The sequence below is a fragment of the Coenobita brevimanus genome, chromosome 12, assembly GCF_032717465.1.
Source record: "Coenobita brevimanus isolate Jiangsu-jjx chromosome 12, ASM3271746v2, whole genome shotgun sequence".
Taxonomy (NCBI): domain Eukaryota; kingdom Metazoa; phylum Arthropoda; class Malacostraca; order Decapoda; family Coenobitidae; genus Coenobita; species Coenobita brevimanus.
The window spans coordinates 18,399,030-18,420,734 of NC_136965.1; the positions used below are offsets into that span (position 1 = coordinate 18,399,030).

At 43.6% G+C, this 21,705-nt stretch overlaps 1 protein-coding gene across 1 annotated transcript; it reads right to left on the reverse strand.

Moving 5' to 3' along the window:
- Positions 1–10,738: 10,738 nt before the first annotated feature.
- On the reverse strand, positions 10,739–20,950 carry LOC145413028 (uncharacterized). The gene is made up of 2 exons (XM_080282835.1): positions 20,885–20,950; positions 10,739–11,572 (listed from the first exon to the last, which is right to left on the reverse strand). The coding sequence occupies exons 1-2, from the start codon at positions 20,948–20,950 to the stop codon at positions 10,739–10,741; spliced, it is 900 nt and encodes a 299-aa protein (XP_080138961.1).
- Positions 20,951–21,705: the final 755 nt, after the last annotated feature.

The window sequence follows — 21,705 nt, forward strand, 5'->3', positions numbered from 1 at the left end:
CATTTTTATTAATACTGCCCGTTGTCTTTCTCTCCTCAGTCTCCCATCAACACTGCATTTTCCTCCAAGCCACACTCCCTCATATACCTTCCCTGCCCCTCAGTCTGTACGATAGATTTGCTCCCTTCCCTTCCACATCAGCAGAGTCCAGCATGAATGAGCTTTAATAATCTAGCCTGACTCTGTTCACATAAGCCACCCTTCTTCATATACTCCTTCTCTACATCATCTAAGCCACCCTCCTTCACACACTCCTTCCCTCCATCTCTCCACCTCTGGGATATATTTGCTCCTTCCCTCCATCTCTCCACCTCTGGGATATATTTGCTCCTTCTCTCCATCTCTCCACCTCTGGGATATATTTGCTCCTTCCCTCCATCTCTCCACCTCTGGGATATATTTGCTCCTTCCCTCCATCTCTCCACCTCTGGGATATATTTGCTCCTTCCCTCCATCTCTCCACCTCTGGGAAACATTTGCTCCTTCCCTCCATCTCTCCACCTCTGGGAAACATTTGCTCCTTCCCTCCATCTCTCCACCTCTGGGATACATTTGCTCCTTCCCTCCATCTCTCCACTTCTGGGATATATTTGTTCTTTCGCTGCCTCATCAGGTGAGTCTCCAGCCTGGGTGAATCACATGTCAGCTTCTCTGATATAAACCATTACCCTCAACTGTTCCAAAGTTGGCCCGTTATCTGCCTGCTGGTGAAGGCGACTGAATGTGTGACGGGGAAAAGGGAGAGGAGGAAGAGGTAGGAAGGAAGGAAGATAGAGAAGAGGAAGGAAGGAAGATAGAGAAGAGGAAGAATAGAAGAAGGAAAAATAATAGCAGAAGGGAGAAGAGAAGAAGTAGAAGTAAGAAAAAAAAAGAACTGAGGCAATGAGCAGGAAGAGGAGTGTGTGTGGCGAAGGAGGACAACAGGGTAGAACAAGAAAACTAAAACAGGAAAGACAAAACAAAATAATAACGAAATAGGAAAGCGATAATAAAGTAGGATGAGGGAGACGAAGAACAGCAGGAAAAAAGAAAACGAGAAAGAAGAAGGGAAACATGAGTAAACTGCCTCACCGAGAAAGCTGTAGTTTGCGACCATGATTGTCTTGGTATTTCAGGCTTTGCGTTGAGTGTCTGTAGTAACGTAGTATTAGCGTGTGTGCAAAGCTGAGAGAGAGAGAGAGAGAGAGAGAGAGAGAGATTTGGATACAGTCTCTCAATTTTATGTCCCACTTCTATCACTCCTCTTCCAAAACTTGTCATTTTTCAGGTCGTTTCATATTTTCTTCACTCGTTTTATTTATCTAGAGGAAGGAGTGATGGGAAAGGTGAGCTTCTCTTGTTACTGTTTATTGTTTGAATATTCACTAACTCTGTTCAATCCCTTTTCTTCTGATCTTTCATTTCTTTTCCTCCCAGCATCTTTCCTTCTTACTGATCTTGTCCTTCCTTCTCCTGTTTTCTTCTTCTTCTTCCTCCTCCATCTTTTCCTTCCTTCTTTTTATCTTTCTTCCCTCCTTGATGTTGTTGGCTTATTCTTGTCTCCTTTTTATTCTTCCATCTTTTTTCTCTCCCTACTCCCTTTCCTAATCTTTCATTATTTTTTCCTCAATCTTCTCTCCTTACCTTATTTTTCCCTCTCCTTCCTCCTCCTCCTCCTCGTTTTTCCTTCCCAGGTCGTCCTTCTCCTCCTCCTTCATCCTTGAGATTCATACATTAAGATAATTACGCATAAAATTCGTGTGACTTTCCTCCATGACAACTTCAGGCCCTTCCTTATCCCTTGGAGGAGCTGGAGGATGGAGGTGAGGAAGGAAGGAAGGAAGGAGGAAGGAGGATGACTTGTGTAGATAGGTAAATCGATAGGTAGATACGTAGATAAGTCGATAGATACATAGATATAAATACATGCAGATAGACAAATAAATAGGAAGAAAGGTATTGGAGAGAGAGAGAGAGAGAGAGAGAGAGAGAGAGAGAGATGCAGTGGATAACCTCTTCATCACGATAACTTGTTGTTTGTAATCTTGTCAACACCACACTGTTCTGTTCACCTTTTGGACGGATCTCCAGTAATAAAGTGATTAGTGAAGCCTGTATCATATCCATCCAGTGATAGTGTTTCTCATCGACTGAATAAAACTCGTCTGACAGTAGCCTAATTAATAAAGAATTATACGGGATGGTTAGTAAATTGCGCCTCATTAGAAACACCAGCAGGTATCTGTGTTGCTGGGATGGTTCAGTGTGCTGGTGTGGGCGTGGGTGTGGCAGTGGGAGTAAGAAGCCGTCTGCGCAACACAGGAGAATCGTGGAATGGAAGAGCAGCGTTATATATGGCGCAGCAGTGATTTAGTAGTGAGGTATTTTGTGTTCATTACGATGCTTTGGTCAGATATTACCCGCATCACACTGTGTCAAGTTTGGATGCAGAAGGCAGAGGAAGGAAATATTGGCTGTTCTGCCACCTACGTCTGGTATTAACCCTGTCACTACCATGGCTTCATTTAATTTTATTCTTGTTAATGGTGAACGACTTAATTCTGCTTGGGAGATACTTTGGGAACTATACGGATTGGATATAACCCTCTTTAACCCCACCACCCCCCTGGCAGTGTTCCCTAAACCAAATACAAAGTAGGCCAGTAACTGGAATATAATATAAATGACGTCTTTAGGCAGAAAGGAGTTAATTTATTACGCACACACACACACACACACACACACACACACACACACACACACACACACACACACACACACACACACACACACACACACACACACACACATCTTCAGACACCACGTTAACTTTTTATTTTATTTTATTTTATTTTAATTTGGCCCCGCCTTCACTTTTTGCCTTCTCTGTCACGTATCGTGAGACACCGGAGAAAACGTTCAGGTATGGAGACAACAATAAATATTCCAGTATGTTGTTACTATTATTATTATTATTATTATTATTATTATCATATTACTCTTAATATTATAATAAAAGGATGAATAGCGATGATGATAGAGAATTAGCAAAGGTTTATCACGTGATCACCCATAATGCACCGCCCTGTGCACCTTCACTTCCGTTTGGTGAGGTTGTGTATTCGGCTGTGCGGGTTGTTCTTCGTTTCCTACGGTTATTTCGCCCCAGACTTTACCTTGTTGACCTTCAGGCGTGAGAAGGATGTACGAGACCAGTGGAATATGGAGGTTTGTCGACGAAACACCCCAGCTGGTGTTTAAAGGACCCTGCCATCTGCCATCTTGAGGGTCGTATTTCGCACGTAGAAGTCACTGACGATGTTCTTTTTATGACTGTCGCTACCTGCTGGATTATTTAGCCCGTGTAGAACTTTCAGAGTGGATATCAGATTGAAATATGCACAGTTACTTGGTATTTACAAATTTACTATTGGAAAAAAGCGTTGACAGGATTGTTGTATTTTGAGTAGTTTATATAATTATAATTCTTTTTAGAAATATTTGTTTGTAAAAAGTCAGTATATCAGGAGTTACATTATTGTTTCATATTGTACGTAACGTAGATTTTACAGGCTATGCATTATGCAGGGTATTTTATTTAACCCTTGTGTTACTGAGTTATTGCCTTCATGTTTTACCCATTATGGATTGAAGGGACTACCTAGCTTTGCTCTCTCTCTCTCTCTCTCTCTCTCTCTAAGTCGGTCTTATTATCTCACGCCCTGCTTCTCTTCCCATTGCTCTCTCTCTCTCTCTCTCTCTCTCTCTCTCTCTCTCTCTCTCTCTCTCTCTCTCTCTCTCTCTCTCTCATTACTCTCCCCCTGCACTTCTTCCAATTGCTCTCCACGTCCTTCATCCCAGTACCTCACCCTCGCTCTCTGCTGCCTCTTCTCTTTGTCTACACTAATGCCTTCCCTCTCAAAATATGCCCAACTCTCACCGTTTTCGTCTACGTCTGTCCTAGTTTTTTACTTTTTTTTTTTTTTTGTATATCTGTCTCTTTCTGTTCCAGTTCTGTGTTCCTAGTTGCCTGCTTCTGTCCTCACCCCCCCCCCCCACCCAGTCCTTTCCAGTCTTATCTCATTTTTGTCCACTACATCACCGAGTTTGTCGACTCTATAGCAGTTACATCCACTCCTTCATTAGTTCAGTCCAGCGCTATCTCTTTCCAGTCCACTTTTTTCCAGCTCAGTCCACACGTCTCTTAGTTCTTTTTATAGCCTGCCTTCTTCCACTTCTGCTTGTCCCTGTTCCATTTTTGCCTACCATTTTCCTGTTTTTTTTTTCTTTTTTGTTACTATCCTCTCTCCGCGTGCATCACACTTCCTTGTGAGACCACTCTTCTCCATTTTTATAGTCCTTTCTCGTAGTTCTGATCAGCTGACGCCAGTTTCTGTTCACTAGTCAAGTTTTCTCAGCACAATTTTTGGTTCTGTCCATTCGTCTTCCCTTTTTGTCCAAACTTATCACCTTTCTCGCCACCACCTCACCTAGCTCTTTCCAACCCATTCTGTTGTGTCATTCCTTTTGACTTTCTGTCCACTGTACTCCCTTTTCTGTCCGCCCCATTTCTCACCAAGTCATGTCCATTTCTCCCAGTTGGTCCACCATTCTCCTACTTCCACCCCTCTCCCTTTTCCGTCCACTTCCTCCACTCTCTCTCCACTTCTCTCCCCTATCACCGCCTCTGTGTTCATCCTCTCCTCTTAGTCACCTCCCCTCATCATTATCATTTTCGTTCTCTGGTGCTAAGGACGAAATGAATCGAGGACGGATGAATATTCAGTGTGGAAGGGGACGCACGTTGGGAGATTAGAAAGCAAAAGAGTGAGGGGACATGAAACAAGACGTCGAAGAAAAAACTGGGTGATTAATTGAGTCGGAAAAGAGGAGACATGAGATAGGGAAATATTTGTCTACAGATGAGATAGGGAAATATGTGCGCAAAGAGGGAGGTTGCAGATCACAGGGAGAGGTGATGGGAAGCAGACAGGTTTAACATGAAACGTTAGATGGAAAAAAAAAAAAAAAAAAAAGAGAGACTGGCATTGATATAAACACTATAGAGCATGTAGATATAAAGCAGAAGTAGAGACGGAAAAATTATACACAGCTAAATAAATGTTATATTTGATAAGATTGATTTAACTGTTTGTGGTAGGTGGTGACGACCATCATCCACTCACCTGATGTAGTGCTGTCTACTGCCTTTACCTTATCAATTTTTTTTCTGTGTCTGTCCTCCTCTCTTCCTATTTCTCTCATCTTTCCTGTCACTTTTTATTACTCTTTTTTTCCTTTTCACTTGGCTTTACATTGACTGGCAAGCCTAATGGTTTCCTGTAAGCCAGGAAGCCATTTACAGCGCTGGGTAGTAACCACATAACCAACCCGTACGTGTTTCCTATGTGTCAGTAAGTGGGTTGGCGGAGGGTTAGTGCCACTCCTTGTAAAATAACTAACTCAAAGACAAACGGCCACCCCTTACGGGATTATGGCATCTGGCTATAGACAGATAGAATAGATTTAACTGCTTGAATCAAATGATGTCATTAATTGGTTTACTCTTGCTACCTCCAGACGATATCATTCAGGCAAGACTAGACCTCTTGTAGTGAAGGGGTTGGAGGTAAGGTGAGGTAGGGAAGGGATGGTAGAGGCAAGGTGAGGTAGGAAGGGGAGATTGGAGGTAAAGGTGATGTTGGGAGGGGAGGTTTGAGGTTACCTGAAGTGATAGGAGAGACTGGAGGCAGGGCGAGGAGAGATGCGCAGCTAACCTGAGAAAGGCGAGGAAATTGATAGAAAACAGAAATGATCCCAGGCATTAGAAAGAAACAACAAGAGACCCATATTCCAGGAGAAGAATCTGAGGGAGAAACAAGTGATTGAGATATCGCCACAAAAATTGCTTTGATGATGGAATTCAGTTGCTGGAATACCCCGGTAATTATTATGTTCATCCCATAATTGCCTTCAAACATCCACTAATGAGGGGGCTTCAGTGCCTCCTATAATTATTCACTCATTATTGGGATTCATGATATAATCTGGACAGTTTCCATGTCTGTTACGTAGGGGATGAGGTTAAGATTTAGCATTTTCTATTTCTGAAAAAAAGCACACACACACACACACACACACACACACACACACACACACACACATTTAGAGCTGACTTATCATTCAATCCTGCATATAGGAAGAACAGGCCAAAACAGTTCAGTTGGTGCCTAGTCAAGCTGAGTCACACACTTATTCTAAATCTTTTAAGTGAAATGTGGCATCAGCTAACCGAACTCTCCCATAGCTGAGTACAAATATTCACTGAGCTGTCGTTAAAGCAAGACAAGGAACAGGTGGCCATGAAACAAGAGGTACATTTGTAAGTGGTACACACACTACCGACTTTATGGTAATCGTCGTTCAGAGAGAGAGAGAGAGGAAGTAAAGGAAAAAAAAGTGTGATAGGGGTAAACAAATGAGCCCATGAAGCTGGCAACCAACTTTTAATGAAGGCGTTGCAGGTGTATCAGGCTGGCAGTTCATAATTCAGAGACTTTGTATGTAAATATTACTGGCCTGATGCCCGTGTGAACACCACCATCCCACCCTAACCCCACCACTAGGCATACTAGAGATACACCACGACATCACCATCCATTGCCTGGCGTGAAGTGTTTTTTTTTATTTATAATCTTGCTGTCACCTCCGAAGGAAAGAAGAAAAGTGGAGAGTCAGGATTTCGAGGGCTCAAACGGTGAGTGAATGAGTGTTTGGACCATTTTACAGGGCATCATGTTGATTAGTTGTTGTTCTGTAGTGTTTTCTCATTAATTCTTTCTGGGCTATCTCTGTTGAAAAAAAAAAAAAGTTGGGATGATGATGATGATAATGATGACGATGATACGAAGACAACCTGACTGACCGCATCCGTACTGGCACTAGTAAGTTCATGATGCTGTTGCTGCTGCTGATAATGATGATGATGATGATGATGATGATGATGATGATGATGATGATGATAATGTTTAGGAGTAGGAACATAATTACAGATACACACTTGCCATCTGTTAATCTTCTTGTATATGTTCGTCCTCATGTGTTAATACAGGCACAGGCTGTCCATTTGCCATCCCTCGTGACTACGTTGGTGTTGGGGGAGGCGGTGGCTCAAGCGGTAGAGAGGTGGCCTGCAGTCCCACCGGACCCAGGTTCGAATCCCGGCTGGGGCAGGGAACAGTTTAAGGATTTGAATTTCATTAAATCAGGCTTTACTGATCTACCAGAAGACCCGCCGACATGTCGTAAAAATACCTCCGCTAATACCAATACACCAGTCCTGTATGAGACAGCCCTAGCATGTATTCAATATGGACGGTGAGTGTTAGCGCCGAAGTGGTGACATGTAGAGGTGTATGGTATGTAGGAGGACTGCTGGGCCTTGATAGCAGGCTGTGAAGCCTATGCCCAGAGTCGGACACATTAAAAAAAAAAAAAAAGTAGCCTGGGATTTAAACCACCGAGCTGTGTCCTCCTGGCAAAGGAAAGGGACTTAATTTCATCTGCTAACCTTTAGGCCAACATAAAAGGCAACCTAATGCGATTTTAGCTAAAGGGGACGAGAGGGAGAGAGAGAGAGAGAGAGAGAGAGAGAGAGAGCAAGTCGATGAAAGGTGAAATAAATCCTTGGAAATCCCAGTCATGGAAGTCAGCTAACTTAAGACGCTTGTTAATCCCCCTTCCTTGGTTATTTTATTATTTGTATTGCATCTTAATATCCTCTTGATCGTTATTTACATCTTAGTGATACTGACATAGGCATATCGTAAGTAAACTGGTATGGAAATGGTGCCAGAAAGCTTCCTAAGGCGATGGGAATAACGTCCAAAGTGCCATTTCCACTCAAATGTACAGTATTATGAGGCACCATGAGGCTGGGGCGGCATGACAAGGGGGAGGTGGTTGTGGGGCTGGTGGGGTGTTGGGGAGATGAAGAGAGGGGCGGAGAAAAGGGGGATAGAGTGGAGGGATGAGGCGGATAGTGGAGGGGGGGAAGTTATGTTAGGGGTGAGATGCGAGCGTCCCAGCAGGTTAATCCAGGGTAGGCGAGGAAGACGAGTTCATTACAAGCTTTATCATGCAACAGGGACGACCAGGCGTCTCCCAGCAACCCCTTCCCCCCTCACACACACACACACACACACACACACACACACACACACACACACACACACACACACACACACACACACACACACACACACACACACACACACACACACACACACACACACACACACAAACACACACACACACACACACACACACACACACACACACACACACACACACACACACACACACACACACACACACACACACACACACACACACACACACACACACACACACACACACACACACACACACACACACACACACACACACACACACACACACACACACACACACACACACACACACACACACACACACACACACACACACACACACACACACACACACACACACACACACACACACACACACACACACACACACACACACACACACACACACACACACACACACACACACACACACACACACACACACACACACACACACACACACACACACACACACACACACACAGATCCTTTTTCCCTCTCTCACTCGCTCACTCTCACAGTCACCATCCTCATCCCCCCACTCCTTCCAGAAGCCAAATTTCTATTCCGGGATTAAAACTTTTACCATTGGGATCATCCAGTGTCCCGGAGGTCCTTCCCGATGGGGGGGAGTCTCTCTCTCTCTCTCTCTCTCTCTCTCTCTCTCTCTCTCTCTCTCTCTCTCTCTCTCCCGGAACTATAAGAAAACTTTGACAGAGGCTGATCGGATGTTGCAGTGGTTGGTGAGAACACACATTGCGGGTAGAGAAGAGAGGGGAGAGAAAACAGGGACGGGAGGAGAGAGGAGGGGAGGTGAGGAGAGAGGACGGGAGGTGAGGAGAGAGGAGGGAATGAGAGAGAAAAAACAGGAAGGAAGGAGAGAGGAGGGAGGGAGAGAGAGTAGAGGGGAGGGGAGGAGAGCGAAAAGGGCGGAGGGGAGGAGGAAATTGGGGGCAAATATGGGGATAATGGGGAAAATATGAAAATAGGGAAAATGAGGTTAATGACAAGAAAGAGGAGTGAGGGAGGGGAGAAGGAAGGATGGAAGGGAGGGGAGAAGGAAGAAGAAAGAGAAGTGAAACGGAAGGAGAGAGGAGGGAGAGGCGGGAAGGATGGGAGGAAGAAGAATGGGTAGGGAGCTTAGTGAGAAAGAATGGGGAGAGAGGGAGGAAAGAGTGGAGGGTAAAGAGAAGGAGGGAAGATTGCGTGGAGTGGGGGGGGGGGAGAAGAAAGGTTTGGAAGCACTTACACTTACACTTACAGTATTATGGGTTTTGATGTTAGACTCCAGGTCTAGCTGAGTACCCATATCCTATACTTTTCCAAAATTTGTCAAGTCTGTTCTTGAAAACAGTAATGGATTTAGCTTGAACTACGTATTGAGGAAGCCTGTTCCAGTCATTCACTACTCGTTGAGTAAAAAAGTCTGATCTTACTAAGAGTCTACTTCTCATTTTCTTAATCTTAAAACTATGACCTCTTGTTGTCCCTCCTGTTTCATATGAAAAAAGTTTATCTCTGTTTACGTTCTCCAGCTTCTTGGTTATTTTAAAGGCTTCTATTAGGTCTCCTCTCTTTCTTCTCATAAAAAGCGAATACAAGTTAAGAAACTTCAGTCTCTCTTCATATGTAAGATGACTACATTCCCCTACAGCCTTTGTAGCTCTCCTCTGAACTTGCTCTAAGATGTTTACATCTTTGGCAAAGTAGGGACTCCAAGCCTGGACTGAGGTTTCCATGTGTGCTCTCACATACCCTGGATATACACTCTTGAATATGCTTGCATCCATGTGCTTCAAGCTATTCTTCAGTCTCCTCATCGCGATGTTGCCTTCTCTGCTGCTACTTGGCACTGTCTGGATGGCTTCAGGTCATTTGTTATATAGATCCCCAGATCTTTTTCCTCTGTCGTTGTTGTTATTTCATGCAGGACTTCTTCATCACCTATATATTCTTTCATTTGATATACTTTACTTTCATTCCGTCTGCCAATATGCATTAGTTTACACTTATCCACATTAAACTTCATAAGCCACTTATCTGACCATTTACATAATTGAAATATATCTTCTTGTAACATGTCTTGGTCTTCCTTTGCTGTGGTTCTACTGTACACTTTTGTGTCATCGGCAAACATCTTGATTCGTGACTGTATTTGTTGTGGCAGACCATTAACAAATAATATGAAAAATAATGGGCCCAATACAGACCCTTGTGGAACACCGCTCTTGACCGGTGCCCAGGATGACAGTGCACCACTGACCACAACTCTCTGTCTTCTATTGCTTAGAAAGTCCTCAGTCCAGTTTATCACCTTTCCTTTGATACCATAACCTTGTAGTTTAATGCATAGTCTTTTGTGTGGGACTGTATCAAAGGCTTTCTGTTAGTCCAAATATACAACGTCTACTGCATCCCCTTCATCTACTGCCTTTGTCCAGTCCTCCAGAGTCTCCATCAGGTTTGTCAAGCACGACTTCCCTTTAATGAAGCCATGCTGATTACAAGTTACTAGCTTGTTCTTCTCTATGTGTTTCCACAGGTGATCCTTTATGCAGGCCTCCATTGTCTTACATGTGACATCAAGCTTACTGGGCTATAGTTTTGAGGTAACCTGTTGCTGCCTTTTTGTATATGGGAAGCACATCTGCTTCCTTCCAAGCTGGTGGTATGATTCCCTCCTCCATGCTTTTATTAAAGATCGTTTTTAATGGTGTTACTAATTCATCCGCACATTCCCGCAGCATTTTGGGATGAATCGTGTCTGGTCCCATAGCTTTGTCCACTTTCAAGTCCTTAAGTTTCCTTAGGATCTCTTCATCCTGGAAGGTAATGTTTCTAAGACTCTTCCAGTCCTTGATTTGTGGGGAAAATTCTGGAATATCATCATCCTTCTCCTGTACATATACCGACTGAAAGAATTCGCTTAATATCTCTGCTTTTCCCTTATCAGTTGTGCCTATTCCCTCCTTTCCTTGAAGGACTCCGATCCCAGCCCGTACCCTCTGCTTCCTCCGTATGTAGCTATGTAGTCTCTTTGGGTTATCCTTAAAATCCATCACCAGTTTCCTTTCAGTTTCCTTTTCATACTTGTGCAGCAATGTTGTTGTCTTGTTACTTTCTCTAGAATAGGCCTCATAGTCTTCTTTACGCCGAGTTATCTTGTGCCGGCGGAATTTCTCTCGCTTTCTAAGTGATGCCTTTTTTATCCAATTTGGAACCTTTTTCCTCTTCTGGGGCTTCTCATTTCTCAGTGGGATGTATTCGCAGCTCAGGGTATGTAATATGTTGACAAACCTGGTGTACAGACTAGCGATATTAAAGTCGCTAAGAATATCTTCCCAATTGTAATATTGCAGTTTTTCTCGTATCTTCTTGTAATCCCCTTTAAAGAAATCTCTTTTTTCGGAGTTGTTTTCTGACTGTGCCGTGTAGCAAACAAATTTAAACAGGATTCCGCAGTGATTACTTTTACCCAATGGATCAGTAATCTTAACCTCATCTATCACGTGATCCTCATTTGTCAAAATTATGTCCAAAAGAGATGGCTCACTGTACCCTCTACCTGGTGGGTTCAGTTACGTGTTGAACAAGGTACTGGTCCTGAACTGAATCGTAAAACAAACTCTGTGCAGAGTAGGAGGGAAGATTGAGGAAGGCGATGGGAGGGTGAAACGAAGATGGTGGGTTGAGGGTAATTTCGGAAGGAAGGAAAGGTAAAGGGTGAAGGAAAGGCGAAGAAGGAAGAAAAGGAAGAGGGAGGAGACCGAATGGAGGGAGGGCGAAGAGAGGAGAAGGAAGACAAAGGAGGAAGAAGAGAGTGTAGGGAGGAAAGAAGAACGGCAGGAAGAAGAAAGGATGGAACCGTGAATAGTGGCAGGAAGGAGAGAGAGAAGGCAGGGGGGAAGGATGAAAAGAAGAAAGATAGGCAGTAAGGTAGGAAATGGAAGAGGAGGGAAGAAAGGAGTTTATGGCCGGAAAAAAAAGATAAAAAAAGGTTTGGAAGGAAGGCAGGAGGTAAAGAATTAAGAGGAAAGTCAAAAATGCTTATAAGGAAGGGTAGAAAAGAATATATAGATGGAAAGGAAGTAAGAAAGATGTTTGTAAAGGAAGGAAGGAAGAAGGAAAAGAAAAGGAAGAACATAGATGTCGACAGTCTCTCTCTCTCTCTCTCTCTCTCTCTCTCTCTCTCTCTCTCTCTCTCTCTCGCTCGCTCGCTTCTGCAACTGTGGTAAAGAAAAAGAAAAAGCAAAGTTAGATCGTAAGCTTGCAAAATATTTGTTGTTTGTGCCAGAGGGAAAACCTGCATCCTCGTGATATCTCAGGTGCTGTGCTGTGGAGGACATTTTGATGTGATTCCTTGCTCATTTGGGGTCTGTATATTTCAGGTAATCCTCTCTGTATCATATTAATATACTTTTGTGAAGCTGAAACACAGAACACGAAAAGAGACACCAACTTAAACCTTCTTCATCATTATACCACATTTTCTTCGATAGTCCACTGGTAAAGCCTCAGGTCAGATAATCCTATAAGTTAACGCGCCACGGTTCAAATCCACGGTTCGCTGGAGGTATTTGTATCATGTAAAACGATGAAAACTGCTGTTAGGGACACAGGGTGATCTGCTACGGTTTCAGTGATGTGGAACAAGGGTAGGCTAACCTCCGGCCCTTCGCTAACCAGAACCCTAAATACAGCTGTTATTCCAGCCCCGCCTGTGGGTAAAGAGCGAAGCCGTCAGCAGGTTAAAGCCTGCCTGTCGAGAAAGCCTCCTTTCGGCCTCTGTCTTTCTGTTTTCCTCCTTTACCCCTTCCTTTCTGTAATTGTAATCTCCTCCCATATTCCCTCTCCTTTCCCTTCTCCCCCTCCTTCCTTTGACCCCATTTCCTTTCCCCATCATACCCCCTTCTCCACATTCTCCTTCCATTACCCTTACCTTCTACCATATAATATTTGATCGAATTTTGTCCCTAGATTTTTTTTAGTGGAACTGAAGCTTATGGGGTACTTAATATGCAAGTCCGCATTAAATATGCCTTTACCAAATCAAAATACTTCTTGTTGTTACCCAATCTTTTGTACCAGTGTTTTCCTTGGTTTTCCTTGAATGTGTATTTGCGTTCCCCAATTTTCCGCTCTCCAAAATAATGTTTAGAGTCTACAGCTTATTTGAGGAAGAGGGCAAGAGCTTGCCATGTAAATTATATTTCAAAATTATAAAACTAGGGAAGAGAACATAGACCATAAGACGAAGGACAAGTACAATTCACCTCTTGACCTAAACATAAAGGTTAATACGATGCTGATGACCTCTGTTAAAATTTTCATGGTGGAGAGACGTCCTAAGGAGCAGGTTCTGTTAACAGGGACAGGGACACGAGGAGGCAGAGGCAGCCTGAACCCTACGAAAAGAAATCAGCGAGAGGAATAGCCAGGGGAATGGTCGAACTAAAACCTGGAAAAAAAATGTTAATTGCATATTGGGGAGGAAGAGAGAGAGAGAGAGAGAGAGAGAGAGGGTGAGAGTAATCAGATAAAGCAGGCGAGTCAGTACCCCCCTAAAGCCGTGGCAAAAAACGGAACGCTAAACATTTAATGAAATCAATAACTCAAGAGGTAGGAGGGGAAGGGGAAGGATGGATGAGAGGAAATGTGCTAAAAGCGGAAGAAAAATAAAAGGAGACTATGGGAAAGAGAAATATGAGAGAAGAAAGTAGGAGGAAAAGGACCAGGATTGAGAAAATGGGAAGGGAGACGTTCAGGAGACGAGAACGTAAGAAGGGAGTATGGGTAAAGAAAAGAGGGAGCAACGAGTAAATGAAAATTAAAGGATAAAAAAGTACCATGAAGAAAGGGGGCTGTGAAAGGAAGACAGGGATAAGGAAGAGTTGACTGCTAACCCGATGAAGCTAAGCTGATGGAAGGAATGAACTGGAACTGACAGGAAGGTGTGTGTCTTATACAAAAGTGGTCACCTGTAGAGCAATATTGTTAGTGTGTCTTTTTCCTTCCTGCGACCTCCAGCCATCCAAACGTATCGTCCACGCATCTCAAAATGAACGCATTCTGACCGCTTTTTTCCTTGACAGGGGCGACTTTTTCAGTCTTCAGACCTTTGGTTCCCTTTTCTTGCATAATACATTTTTACGATTATTACAGACAGCGTTTGACCATAAACTTTCATTACAATATTTTTTTTTTATTCCTACATTCTTCATACGATTTAATTCGTCTCGGGAAAGTTTAGTGGAAATGGATGAGGTAAAATATAGCCTTCACTACCCCGCTAGGTTGCAGGAGGGATACTCTTCACAGTGGAATAAAATCGTCTGGAAGCACTGATGATAAAGCAGTCTTCGGGCTAAAGCCAGTCTGAAAATCTTGGCAAAATCAAGGGAAAAAAAAAAAAGAAGCCAGTTTGTAGGATAAACAAATCTCCTTAGCAACTGAATATTACAATGTTCCGCATAGTATTATTTTGTATTTTGTACCGTAATAATCCGTCTAGTGTAGTTTGGTTTTGAAGTGTTTGATGGCTGTATAAGTGAAGATTAAAGACTAGACTGGTAATTACGTATAATAATGAATCGCTTTACTTTGTCATATTTTTTCACTGCCGTCATCACTCTAGTTTATCCTTGGAACGTTTGATAAGTGTATGAGTGAAGATTAAAGTATAACAAGGGATCTTATACACTGACTAAACTTAGGAGGGTTTTTTTATACTGACCCAGAATTACGAGATGATTCACAACACATGGTAGGTTATTGGTAGAAAGTTTGATTTGCTCTTAACCCCATTAATATCCTGCCTGATACCTACGACAAAGATAGTGATGCTCGCTTTGAGTTAGAGCTTAGGTCAGGCGTAGCTTGTTATCAGCTTAGTGATTCTGATACACCCACTTAATTGGTAGCATCCAGGTCTGTCGTGAGGTTAGGTGAGGTTATGTTAGACTAGGATAGCTTCGTTTAGGTTAGGTGTTTTGTTAGCGTTGGCTTGACAACGTTAGGATGGATTACGGTATGTTTTGTGTCGGTTAGGGTAGGATAGGTTAGGTTAATTAAAGTTAAGTTAGGCTTGGTTGGATTTGGTTCGATAAGTTAAACTAGTATGTGTAAGGTTAGTTTAAGTTACGTCTGGTTAGGTTAGAGTTGGGTAGGTTAGGTTGTTACCTTTGGTTTTATTGTCAGGCTAAATTAGGTTAGGTTAGAGTTTGTAAATGAGTAGGATAAGAGGTAGGGAAAGAGGGGTATCACTAGGTACTGGAAGAAGAGATGGAAGTGAATAATGAGGATGTTCTGGTGGATATGAGGTAGGGAAAGAAGGGTAACACTATGTACTGGAAGAAGAGATGGAAGTGAATAATGAGGATGTTCTGGTGGATATGAGGCAGGGAAAGATGGGTAACACTATGTACTGGAAGAAGAGATGGAAGTGAATAATGAGGATGTTCTGGTGGATATGAGGCAGGGAAAGAAGGGTAACACTATGTACTGGAAGAAGAGATGGAAGTGAATAATGAGGATGTTCTGGTGGATATGAGGTAGGGAAAGAAGGGTAACACTATGTACTGGAAGAAGAGATGGAAGTGAATAATGAGGATGTTCTGGTGACGAGACAGCCTAAAAGATAACTGAAGTGGAAGACAGCGAAAATATGTGCAGTGAAAACATGGAGACAGAATTGAAAGACAACGAGAAAATGACGAAAGGAAATGGAAAAGAAATGAAGATAGTGTGGGAAGGTGTAGGAATGAATAAAACTGTAATGTTGGGATAATAAGTAGTGTGTAAAGGTGAGTGAAAGGACACAAGATAAAGCTAAGGAGACATTGTTGTAGAGACTGAGGTTTGTATTGTAACTGGCACGGGACGCTTCCTAGCACCTTTTCCTTTGCTATGTATTTTGTATATTACGCCTTGAGACTTTCTTTTATGGTAATAATATCGTTATAATATCGATATACTTTGAACCAGTGACATATAACAGTACTCTGAGGTGTAAAGTGCAGAAGAAATCGTTAAGGGAAAGGTGTTACGAAATCTCCAAGGCCACATGGAGTAGAAGCCTGAGGAACAGAGTTGTTTGCGATGTGTCTGCCACCACCACGTCACAACCAACCTCCACACACCCACACCACTGCACCCACTGGGGGAATGAGAGAGAGAGAGAGAGAGAGAGAGAGAGAGAGAGAGAGAGAGAGAGAGAGAGAGATTGTGTTTCAGTGCGTGTTGTATTTGTGTTGTATTCGGGGCAAGAAATCGTTTGTAACACGAACAGAACTAGTGTCAATAGGAAGGTTTTGCCAGTAAAGATGACATTATTTTTTGCAGTAAAGTAGAGCTATAACCTCATCACTACGAGAGATTCTTCCCTAAGGCAAACCTTGTCGTGGCAGTAAGAATATAACTTTAAAGGTGAAGGTGTTCATTGAGAAGGCTTTTAATTCCTTCACCTTAATTAATGAAATCATCTGAGGGTAGCAAGCTTAAAATGAATAGATAGTAACACCCCTTGTCTCATCTTTACCAGTGCGTCTCTCTCTCTCTCTCTCTCTCTCTCTCTCTCTCTCTCTCTCACCAGTAATAACGGGCCTTCATCAACCTTACCTACTGCGTTTCGGGATCTCACGTTGTTATATTAGAGGTAACTGTCACTCTCTTGAGACTGCTTTCCTTCCTTCACTCTTTTCCCTCATTTTCTTCTTCCTCTCCTTTCCTCCATCTCTTTCTTACACCTTTCTTCTTCCCTACCCATCCTTTCTCCTTCTCTCTTTCGTCTCTCCTTCTTTACTTCTTATCCTTCCTCCTGTTCATCCCTCTTTCACTCCTTGATTCTCTCCTTCACTCCGTAACAGTTATATCTTCTAATTTTCCTTCACCTCTCCATTCTTTCCTTCTTGCAATCATTCGTTCTTACCCTCCCTCCGTCTCTCCCTCCTTTCTCACCCTTTGCCCATCCTTCCTTCCCTCCTTCTCTACCCTACTTCATCTTCTCTCCTTCTCTCCACTGTGCACTGTGCAATTTCCACACTGTGTCCGCAGACGCCCTGTCAACTCAACGTACCCGTACAGAGACATGCATTAGTTATTTATTTATTCGATTATTCATTGTACTTTACTACTTTCTCTTTCAGGTTATTCATACTGGTAGCTTATAGATAATGTATTATAGAATGTAGTTTTCCTTTTCAGTCTTTCCTATGAAATTTCCATGTCAGTTTTTCCATGCTGCGTGGTGGTTTTTCTCACTTTTTCATGCCAGTTTTGGCTGGAGGGTTTGGAGGCGGGGGGAGCCTTCTTGCTTTACTATCCTTATCCTTCAGCATGTAGAGTTAGATCTTGTAGTCATAGTCTACTCTGTACCAAACAGCCTCGAAAGGACCATAAGGTCTGTTGCTGTTTGCTTTCCATTGTACCTTTGTACTACCTCCTCCTGTCTTTCCCTCCCTCCATCCCTCTCCCCTCCCATTCATTCCACTTAACCACACAATTACCACTTTTTTTGTTTTCTCTCCGTTTCCTTCCTTTCCTCTTTACCCTCTTATTACTCCTCCCTTCTCCCTTCTCTCTTTCTCTTACGTCACCTCTCCATGTCTCCTCTTAGTCATCCCGCCAAAGTGAATTACATTGCGAGTAGCCGACAAAGTGGGAGGGGAGGGGAGGAGGAGGAGGGGGAGCAGGGCAGACGGGCAGCACGCCAAACAATGAGGATAAGGAAGGCTGCTGGAGGAAGGTAGTGAAGAGGAGGGCAAGGACGGGGAAGGGAGGAAAGTAGGGAGAACCCGGGGTAGGGGAGAAGCATGCCGGGGATAGGTAAGAACGAACTGGAAGGGAGGGGGGACTGGGAAAAGCCGGGTAGGGGGATGATGAGGAGAGGAGGGTTGGGGAATGGGGAAGCCGAGGGAGGGTAAGAGTATTTACTAGAGGAGAAGATGGCGGTAGGAAGAAAAACGAACTGTACGGTAAATCAAAAATTGTTAAGAACAGACAGAAGGTAAGTGACAGGGGGAAGTATGCCTGGAGAGGGGAGGAGGAAGGCAAAGAGGGGGGGAGGGAAAGGGAGGGGATAACGGAGAGAGGGAGGAAGCCGAGGGGAGATAGGGGGAGGGGATGGAAGGGAGAGAACGTCGAAAGGAAGGAGGGGAGAGAGGGATGATTTTTTTTTTTTTTATGTGTCCGACTCCTGGCATAGGCTTCACAGCCTGCTCCCAAGGCCCAGTAGTCCTCTTACATACTATACACCTCTACATGTCACCACTTCGGCGCTAACACCCATCGTCCATACTGGATACATGCTAGGGCTGTCTCATACAGGACTGGTGTATTGGTATTAACGGGGGTATTTTTACGACATGTCGGCGGGTCTTCTGGTAGATCAGTAAAGTCTGAGTTTTATGAAATTCAAATCCTTAAACTGTTCCCTGCCCCAGCCGGGATTGAACCTGGGTCAGGTAGGACTGCAGGCCACCTCTCTACCGATTGAGCCACCGTCTGGGAGCTCAGAGATAAGTACGAGTAGGTCTTTAAATTGTATTAATGTATCGGTGTAGATGCACTGGTACTGGGAGATTGGTACAGTGCCTAGGAGTATTGGTGTTCTGTGGTTACCACCCCTCTCAAGGTGGGGGCAACTCTGGTATTAATTTCTCCTTAACGGCAGCTTTTATCAGCTAAGATTGAGTGACGAGCCAAAGTGGGGTATATAACATCGTACATCGCGTCGTTTCATATAATTTCAAGTGTCAAGCAATGCCAAGGTTAATTATTGCACTGACATCACAGGGCAGCTCACATACCAGACTGCCTCGTCGTAATTTCTGTATGTTCCGTTCAATGATGCGCCCAGCCTTATTTATTTATTTATTTTCAATTTTAAGGGTGTACAATATACGACCGGGCATGTGCGGCGCTTGAACATCTGTGAATAAACATAAGGTTCATATCACTTATCACTGTTAAAATTTTCCCAATAATTGCATTCCTGAGAGTGATGATGGTATTGATAATGACGATGTTCATTAATGTAAAGATAATTATTATGATGATAATGTAACAGTTGGGATATGATGATGATGATGACAGTGAGATGAAGGTGATACTAATGATAATGGCGATGATAGTGAAAAAGATGGTAATGATAATGACGATAAAAACGATGAGAATGATGATAGGGATTATGACGGCGGTGAGTTGATGATGATAATGATGATGATACCATTAATAATGACATTGAGTATGATAATGATAATGTTGGTGACGATGATAACAATGATGAGGAGAATGAAGATGATGATGATGATGATAACGAGGAGAATGAAGATGATAATGAGGATGATTGCGATGATAACGAGGAGAATGAAGATAAGGATGATGATAACGAGGAGAATGATGCTGATAATGACGATGATAACGAGGAGAATGAAGATGATAATGATGCTGGCGATGAGATGATGATGATGATGATGATGATGTGGACGATGCTGAAGATGGTAGTGATGTCTGCCTCGTGTGGGTGTTGTCTCTCCCCCTCCAGCTAACCATCTTGTCCCCTTTAAGACGCTCCTTTACCCCTTTGGGCCCACCATGCTTTTACCCTCCCCACTGACTTGTTTCTTATGTCCCCTGGGTCCTCTCTCTCTCTCTCTCTCTCTCTCTCTCTCTGTCCCCTTCACCTTCCCGTCTGTCTCTTCCTCACGCAGCCTATCGGAAACTCACTCGATTCCTCATCTCATCTCAATTCTTCCTTCTTTCCCTCTCTTTGCCCCCGTACTTCCTCTTTCCCCCACTCCTTCCTCTTCCTCCCCCCACTCGTCCTCTCCCTTCGGCTCATGCAACCTGTCGTACCCACACTGCCCTCCACCTCCTCACCCCCACACACCCGGGTCAGTCTGGGCTGCCGGGGCCTGATATATTGGCAGCATCTTCGCCGCGGATGTCCTTTACGGCAGCAGTAATGTAATTAATGATGGGTTATTGGCCCGAGTCTGGTTACACATCAGAGAGAGAGAGAGTGTGTTTGTGTGTTTGTGTGTGTGTGTGTGTGTGTGTGTGTGTGTGTGTGTGTGTGTGTGTGTGTGTGTGTGTGTGTGTGTGTGTGCTGAAGTTTGTGGATTCGAATTTTTTTTATATTCTTGGTAACGTTAAACATTTTACTCTCCCCGCAGCGGAAAGGGTAATCGGTACAGCCCAATGACGTGTTTCTTGCGTAGTCACATGTTTAATTCTGCTTATTATTGCCCATGTGACAGGACCAGTTAATGAAAGGAAGGAGTCGCATCGTAGCTGACATGGCAGACTTTGTACCAACTCTTCCTTAGCGTTTTTTTTCCCGTAATACTGGACCTAAACCTTCTGTTGTGTATTACTGTAGTGCCAACATGGTTTGCATAAATAACGGACAAGAAGATACTAAGGTGTAGTGTACAGAATAAATCAACAAGGAAGAGGTGCTTCGATATTCCCACAGAGACATGAAATCCCAAGCCTCTGTCTATTCCCTTCCGTTGTAGACGCCTCTCCTAAGCTGGATTGAATCATGTGTGGACAGCAAGAATCGAAGGGGGTATGATCCACCTCCGTGCCAGCTTTCGCAACAGCCAGTCACACTTCACCCATGTTGAGATATAGGGACCAGAGGTTAGGCTTGCGTAGTTCAGTAAATTAAGTGTAATATGACGAGCCTATTATCCGTGGTGGCATTACATGATTGAAAAGCCTACAGTTACCCCTTGGACATCGCAGGTGTGGAAGGCCGTCACCCCAACAGCAGTGGCATCTGGTGGTGGGTTCATATAGTGGTGGGTTAATCTGGTGGTGGGTTAATCTGGTGGTGGGTTAATCTGGTGGTGGGTTAACCTGGTGGTGGGTTAACCTGGTGGTGGGTTAACCTGGTGGTAGGGTTAACCTGGTGGTGGGTTAATCTGATGGTGGGTTAATCTGGTGGTGGGTTAATCTAGTGGTAGGGTTAACCTGGTGGTGGGTTAATCTGGTGGTGGGTTAATCTGGTGGTGGGTTAATCTGGTGGTGGGTTAATCTGGTGGTGGATTAATCTGGTGGTGGGTTAATCTGGTGGTGGGGTTAACCTGGTGGTGACTTGTGTGGGTATATTAGGATGCCAGCAGGTGCCTTTGATCGCGTCACCCAGGTGCAGGTGCCTACAGTACAGCCTCTGAGCTTCCCATATCACGCCTTTGGAGGTAGAAGGCGTCGTCTGAGGACTGGTTGAGGTTTTTAGTTGTTTTGTGTGATATATGAAGTGTGATTTGTATTTTCCTCCTGTCGATAATTTCTTATGTCCCTAATGTCTCGAAAACTTTCTTGTGTGTTGATAGTGTTCTTCTTTGTCTTTGTAGTCTTGGTAGTTTTCCTCCTCCTCCTCCTCCTCCTCGTTTTCTTCACTCACACTGCTTTGTTCGTCTTTCTTTTCACTAGTTTCATCTCTTCTGTTTATGTAGATATTTTCTTTTATTCTAACATCATCTTGTTATTTCCGTTCGTCATTCTCAAATTATTCATTTATTTATATTTATTTGTATATGTTTTAGTT